At 41.4% G+C, this 7,287-nt stretch overlaps 1 protein-coding gene across 1 annotated transcript; it reads right to left on the bottom strand.

Moving 5' to 3' along the window:
* Positions 1–4,087: 4,087 nt before the first annotated feature.
* slc14a2 (solute carrier family 14 member 2) lies at positions 4,088–7,153 on the bottom strand. The gene is made up of 8 exons (XM_084550982.1): positions 7,116–7,153; positions 6,429–6,618; positions 6,183–6,311; positions 5,858–6,050; positions 5,076–5,223; positions 4,782–4,916; positions 4,616–4,665; positions 4,088–4,519 (listed from the first exon to the last, which is right to left on the bottom strand). The coding sequence occupies exons 1-8, from the start codon at positions 7,141–7,143 to the stop codon at positions 4,163–4,165; spliced, it is 1,230 nt and encodes a 409-aa protein (XP_084407108.1). The 5' UTR covers positions 7,144–7,153; the 3' UTR covers positions 4,088–4,162.
* Positions 7,154–7,287: the final 134 nt, after the last annotated feature.

Raw genomic sequence — 7,287 nt, 5'->3', positions numbered from 1 at the left:
CTGAAATGAGGGGAATCAATAAATACACTCTGACACAGATGCTTCCTTTTGCGGTTGCTCAGCCGAGTGTGAAGCATCCTTGCCACGAACTCCCCCTCACGGTCACTGCAGGCATAACTAATCGATCATGGATAAGTTTTAAAAAGGCCCAACAGGTTGATGACAGATAAACTAATCTGACAGGTATATTTATAACCATTTTTAATCTCGTTCACTTTTAAGTTAAGCATTTTAACCTAACATATTTAATCTTGTTGACATGAATTTTTTAAATCTCCCATTAGGAGAGGACGACATCTCCCCATCAACTAATTTCCTTTTCTCAGTTTTTTTCTAAAATTATGAGTTTATCATTTTTTTTTAAATTGATTTTAATAGCTGTTTTTACTGTCCATGAACTAATTTTTATTATCAGCTTTTTAATAAAATCAACCTACCACATGTACTCTGTCCACCTCTGGATGTATCAGAATCAGAACTGACCCGCATTTATTTTGCGTGCGTCAAGCAGGAACGTCAATCAGCTCCTCCTCCCACCTTTATTGACAAACTTGTCAGAGTCTCATGGTTGCCTTGGCAACCGCTCAGCGTATCGGTACGGCAGCGCGGCGCTCTGAAGTTCATACGGTGGACCAATAATACTAAAATATGTTAACGGAGATTCTGACACAAAGTAACGATATACCGGTTAGCAACGTCACTATGTCTTTGTAACCAGTTAGCAGACCAGTTAGCAGACAACGGGCTAAAGCTTACTGTTCCACGGTAGCACACACGGCAGACAGAAAACTTACTATAAATGACAACATCACTGCAGCAGCTAAACACCAGTCTGTTAACATACACACTAACATACAGACACACTGAAAGTGTCCGATAGCCAAATAACAGTGTGTTTAACACGGCATTAGCATGCTAACTCCACGCAAAAAAAAAAAAAAGTTCTGTCGAAAACAAATGACAAGCTTTACGCGGGCCGGTCAGAGTCAGCCAAAGGGCCGTATACGGCCCGCGGGCCGTGTCATGCCCAGGTCTGCCTCAACCCATAGGACCCAAAGGCCCCCACTAACAACATTCTGTTGCCAGACACCACAGGACACCTTCGGAAGGATGTTAGATTTTTCTTTCTCAGTAACCTAATAATGGTTATTAAACTTATTACAAGGAGCTGAGCCTCCAAATCTACACATTCTGTGGATTTCCACAACTGTTAATCATTGTCTTAAAATGTGCGTTACATTGCACATAAGTCATCTTATGACCCGTGACTCCTTGGACCAATCAAATCAGAGAAAATATGTGACCCTGACCAAACCCTTAACTTTGAACCTTTTAACTTTTAGAATTACTTTTATTGTGATGCAAATAGACAACTACGACTTTACTGAATGTGTGTTAACTTTTCCTGTGTGAAGCTTTACAGTGTTGTAGCATTGTTGCCACAAAAACTGCATTTATATTTCCACTAGAAGTTCGGTCAGCTAATGATTAGGTAAAACGTGAATCCATTTTTCAGTGGTGATGGGTAATGAATAAGATAACACTGAAGTTTTGCTTGCCCATCCAGCAAACCTATGAGAGCATGGCTTCAGCAGATTCACATTTTGACAACTTTGGACATATCGGCCCCTTGGATCATTGTAGATTTCATCGTCCAAGTGAACTGCACAACCATCCAAAGCAGAAACGGCACGCTTCATTAAGCTCTGGAATGTTTGCGGCGCGTTGTGTAACCCAAACTGCATAACCGGAACAGAAAGACGAATAAATGCACAACTGCCGTGTGCACCACTGTAGATCAGCAGATCCTAATGCATGTGCTTTTTCAAGGTCACCCTCGCTGATTTAGCTGAACCAAGCCAATCATATGTACTTTATGAAATTTAGAATTTTGCTTATTTTTCTTAGCATGACAAGCTGGAGAACAGCTTAAACTGGTTGAGCCATGTGTCCAGTCTACAAACATAAAACAGGAAGCACAAACCCCAAATGAAACCTCTCTGCCTCTACTGTAACCTCTACGTATCCACACAGCCCCATTAAAAAAGTCAGACTCACTACTAGAGACGTGACATTCACGAACGAACTGAATCTACTGACTGGCTCATTAACACGAACGATGAGAAATGATAAGATCCTCCTTTGCTTCTCCGATGAGTGAGACGGCGAACAGGCGCAAGGCGGGGAGCCGGCATAGTACACGAGTACGGTGCTTATTTAAGATAAAATAAGATAATGCTTTAATTTATCCCACCGTGGGGGCAATGGCTGAGCCGAGGTATGCACAGAAGAAAAACTGCACATGCCAGCCTTGTCTTTGCTGACATTGCACATGTTTACATATAACATGATAATCTTTTGTGTTTGATAAGATACAGTGCATCAAAATGACAAAATGAGCCGAAGAAATCACCAGAGATAAAGCAAAGTGTAATACTTGCCAGAATCAACATGTCCTATCATTCCTTCCAGTGATTATTTCCTGGATAAAACGAGTCACACCCAGGCTGGCTTTTTAAAAATCAAATAAATAAATAAATAAAAATGAGCCAGTCTTTTGAATGACTCGTTTTAAAAAAGAAACAGCTCCACAACATATGGTTCCCTTCAAAGAGCCAACAATCCCATCCCTACCCACTGCTAATACTATGTTGTGGTAATAAAGGATTCCTTAACATTAAACAAGCAACTCAGTTCTTCATGCTACATGCTAAAATGTCTTAACAGCTAACCTGGCTTCTGGTGAATCTATAAGTGGAAGTTACATTTGTTTACTTTTTTTGCATGTCAGGTTTGTGTATTTATTTAATGTGTTAATTGGTGACCTTTGAGAGTGCTGGTGACATGTAGTTGCTACCTATTTCACCCTGGACCTTAGGGTGGTTTAATTCTTATCATCAAATTCTTGGCATGAATGGCGTATATCAGAGAAAGATAAGTAAAAATAATTGTCAGTTTGATTTTAGAAAACTGGTTTTGATCTCTTGGTGCTGCACGATATGTTGTTATTTGCTTTGTCACATGTTACATGCCTACTCAGAAATGAAAGCAAATCCAAAATGCTCCAGTCATATCTCAGCACATTATCAGCCATATGCTACTGCCAACTAATGACTGTGAAAGCTATCTCACAGTTGCAGTTAATCTGGGCTCTTGTCTTGTCTTAAATCATAATTTAATTCAACTCCTCAACCCATTGATGAAATGAGGCTGTAATGCCCAGTTCGGCATGTTAAGGGCAAATTGTTGCAAACCATTGCAGTTCAATGGATTTTTATATTTTATTATTGCCCAAAAGGTCCTTAGCTGAGATCAAATCTTTCAGCAGTCACTTTACAGATATACTATCTGTTGCGTTTCTGCTCGTGATGAAGTTTGGGTGGTTTGTTGAGGGCCAGTTTACAGTGCGTGTAGGAATTATAAATAACTTTAGGTTTACGTTTCTTTTCGATAGTAGCTGGAGCTAGCCTGAAAGCCGGCACAAGTTCCCCCCGCCCACACAATTTTAGATGAATTGCGTGTGGTTATTCCGTGCTAAGCTGGAGCTGAATTTTTTTTTTTTTTTTTTTTATAATATCTTTGCGATAATCAAACGTTGTTTTCCTAAAAATTGTTCTGTCATTTGTTTTATAGAAAGGTACTGTTAGCTTGATCACAACATCCTCCTGATGTCCCCAGAACTAAACACCACTGTCATAATAACACAATGATGGTCTTATATTTAATGCTGGCAGGATTTATGGTGAGGATGAGTTTTGTTTTCTGCCTGAAGAGTAAATGCTATATGACATTAAGATACTGATTGCAACTGATCGTACCAAAACATGATTCTGCAGATTATTCATGACTATTAAGTACTTTTAGTCAGCAGTGAATAAACAGGCATGGACTAGAACGATTATTTAAAAAATATTTTTATTAAAAATATTCTTTTTGTTTTTACAGAATAAAGCACAAAATTTCATGAAATCATCCAGTAAAAAAGCGACAGTATAAGTATATATAGCAAAATAAACAATTACTCTGGAAGAATATTTACAGCATGTCCTCTCTTACAATTTCTCCCTCTCTTAAATGTAGAATAAATGTAGAATTAAACATAATCTGTAAGCATGACCTCGGTTAAATGGTTGTCTCTGTTTCTTTCCCCGTCTTCACTACCCTACTCAACGACTTCAGGTGAAAGGCCCTCAGAACTTGTGTTGTCATGTGTAACATCTGATGGCCCATTTCCCTCATTTCCCTCTTCCATTCTTTCAATCTGTATCCTCAGTTGCTCTTTCTCATTTAGTATCATTTCATCCTCGATGGCTTTCTGCTGCTTCTCCTCCCCCTTCCTCTCTTTCTCAGCCTTCTCCATTTTCTCCTGCTTCTTCAGTTTCCAGAAGAAGCGCAGGTTTTTCTCGGGGTAGGTGACTTTGGCCAGCGGCAGCTTGAAGATCCTCTTGGTCCCCGTGGTTAGGAGGAGGAAAGTGAGGGCAGAGAGACAGAAAGGCCACGTGCAGGCTGGCAGACCAAACTGTAGATAAAAAATACATTGAGGGGAGTAATTTGTGTTAGTAGGTGTTCAATTACAGGCTGACATTTACACATATGAGAGAAAATCTGTACTTACCCTGGACATAATGTTGGCAATGGCTGAGCCGAGGTATGCACAGAAAAAAGCTGCAAACGAGGTCAAATATTATAGATTACAAATGACAGCTTTGTCTTTGCTGAGATTGCGCATGATTACACGTAACACGATCATCATGATACCGATTCTTTTTTTTTTAACTCACCACATGTGAGGGCAAGCAGGTGCACCTGCCAAGTGAGAGCGTAAAACATTCCTCCGATGGCAATGCACGCCAACACACAGTTGTATCCCCAGAGGCCGAAGTAAATGTCTCCAAAAGGAGCTGCTAGAGCCAGGCCTGCAAAGCAACACAAGTTTGGGTCAGTTGGAAACTAATGATGGCAACACGAATTCATTCTCTAAGTAAAAATAATATGTGCTCTTTATCAAGTAGAGACAGAATGACCTCTACATCAGCCGTTCATTATTTCATAACCTGCTGAGGCACTCTACTCACCTGAAACCATACCCGCTGCAGATCCCAGGACAGCATGAATACAGGTGATGGGTGAGGAGATGAAGAGGGAGATGATGAAGATTCCGCCGGTCCAAGGGTTGTCACAGCCGTAGACCTGACCTATTCCCACAGGTATCGACATGAACAGCTGAAAGTTTGCAGAGAGAAAGATTAAGGATGGCCTCTTCTTTGGGGGGGGTTTAATATTTTTCCCTGTCCTATAGTGTGTTGAAGAGCTTTCCTGTGCACATATAAAGTCTGCAAAGACCATGCTGAAGGGAATTACTACTCTCTAGGGGAAGCACTGCACCTGAACAGCCTGAAATGCTTGTTTGCCTTTTTACTGAATTTTGTGGCGCTGCATAACATATTTGCATATTGACTACCAACCAACTAGTTTCGAGCAAAACAGGCTAAAAGTTCTGAACCAACCAATCAGAGCAGACTTGACTTGAAAGGTGTCGGGGCCTTAAAGAGACAGGAGCTTAAACCGAGCATTTCAGATAGAAGGTTAAAAGAGAACAGTGCACAGTATGACAGAAATAATGTGATCTTTGAACTTTAATCCATAAAAATCTATTGTAATATAGTCCCAAAATAAGATGAACACGTAAATTAGAATTGTATGAAGTTATTCTCCGTTCTCCCATTACAGCTGAGTCAGAGAAGATTTTCTGACGTTGCACAACATCAATCTGGCACAACATCAGACCAAAGTTGAAAATACCTGATCTTGTACCGCTCTGAATCATCTAGACAGATTAGAAAGATTGCGGCCCTACCCTGGCGACATCGATTTCTGACCAGGTGATGTTGGGGAACTCAGTGCGTGGCTGAATGAGAACTTGGGGGAAGTGGTGGTTGAAGTGGCCGGTGGCGACCATGTGGAGACACACCAGGATGTTGAAGGGCAGGGTGAACACTGGCAAATCCCAGCGACTGTTAATCGATCCCAGGGCACTGGATACAATCGGGCTGAAATGCAACGATACAGGGTCATCTGTGTTAGATTTGGCACATTTAAGAACTTAAACTCAGTCATGCAGGTTGTTTTTTTTAATATCAATGCATTGTATTATTTCACAATTTCTCAGAATATTGGCTTACCACATCATGGACATAAAGATGTTTGGTAGCAGAAGCCACCAGTACCAGTCTCCTGCATTGGAGAACACGGCCATCAGCAGACCCACCAGGATGCCGTTGTAACCATAAAGCCCTGCAGCTATGGCACCCCTGAAAGAGAGATATTCAACGCTTTACCTGATGCCAGTCATTCAGCGGATTTATTGCGAATTATAACATGATTTAAAGATATTTAATAGTCATTATTTACAGCATCCTCAAACGCACCTGTTCTGTTTCAGAATGAGAGCGGAAATAGTTGCAAAGAGCGTGCCCACGAAGCCGTTGAGGGCCCACCAGTAGTTCTGCAGGATGAGGCCGGCAAAAATGATGAGGCCACTCAGAGGGTTGTTGACAAACATCACCTGTGCCGCTCCGCGCAAAACCCAGTCCAGAAGCTGCAGCAAGAAGAACTGGTCTGCAAGATGAGAGTTATTTGAGTTACGTGAGCAATGCGTGCTTAAAAGACTTTAAAGAATGTGGCATCCAGTCAGGAGAAATCATCATCTGCGTGTATAATACATGTGACAGACTGCGATCATGCAAGATGAGAGAAACTGTGTCTTGCAGAAGATCAAAGGTTCATGGACAGTTCTAATGAAACCTAGCCCCATAGGCTGACAGGAAAAACGCTGCCTGGGTACATTTTAACACAAGTTCCTGTCATGACTTCTGAAAACAGGTCACACATTTCTCCTCTTCTCCTCTCTCCAAATAGTGGTAACAACATTGAATCAGTACTGACGTCAGTGTTCTGTTCATCAGGAAAGTACAGTGAGTAACTTTGTTATGTCACGCTGAATGTCCCTCAATGTTTTAATTATGTTAAGTCCAGTGTGCCGCTGCCAACTCTGTGTAGATAAGGAAAGTATTTTAAATTTTTACTTTTGCAGTGCAAGCTGTTGATGTACTCACTTTCCATCCATTTGGCAAACACCTCCATGTCTCCAGAGAAGTACGACACCCCCTTGAGGAAGCGGGCTCTGGCCCTCTGCAGGTTTGTTGGTCCAGCAGGCTGCACTTGGTCCTCCTTCACATTCTCCTGGGAGCGCCCATGCTCAGACGGCAGGTCGGGATGCGCCATCAA

This window comes from Chelon labrosus, assembly GCF_963514085.1.
Source record: "Chelon labrosus genome assembly, chromosome: 9".
Classification (NCBI taxonomy): Eukaryota; Metazoa; Chordata; class Actinopteri; order Mugiliformes; family Mugilidae; genus Chelon; species Chelon labrosus.
Note: the sequence above shows the minus strand (reverse complement) of the source record. Positions and strands in the feature narration are given on the sequence as shown.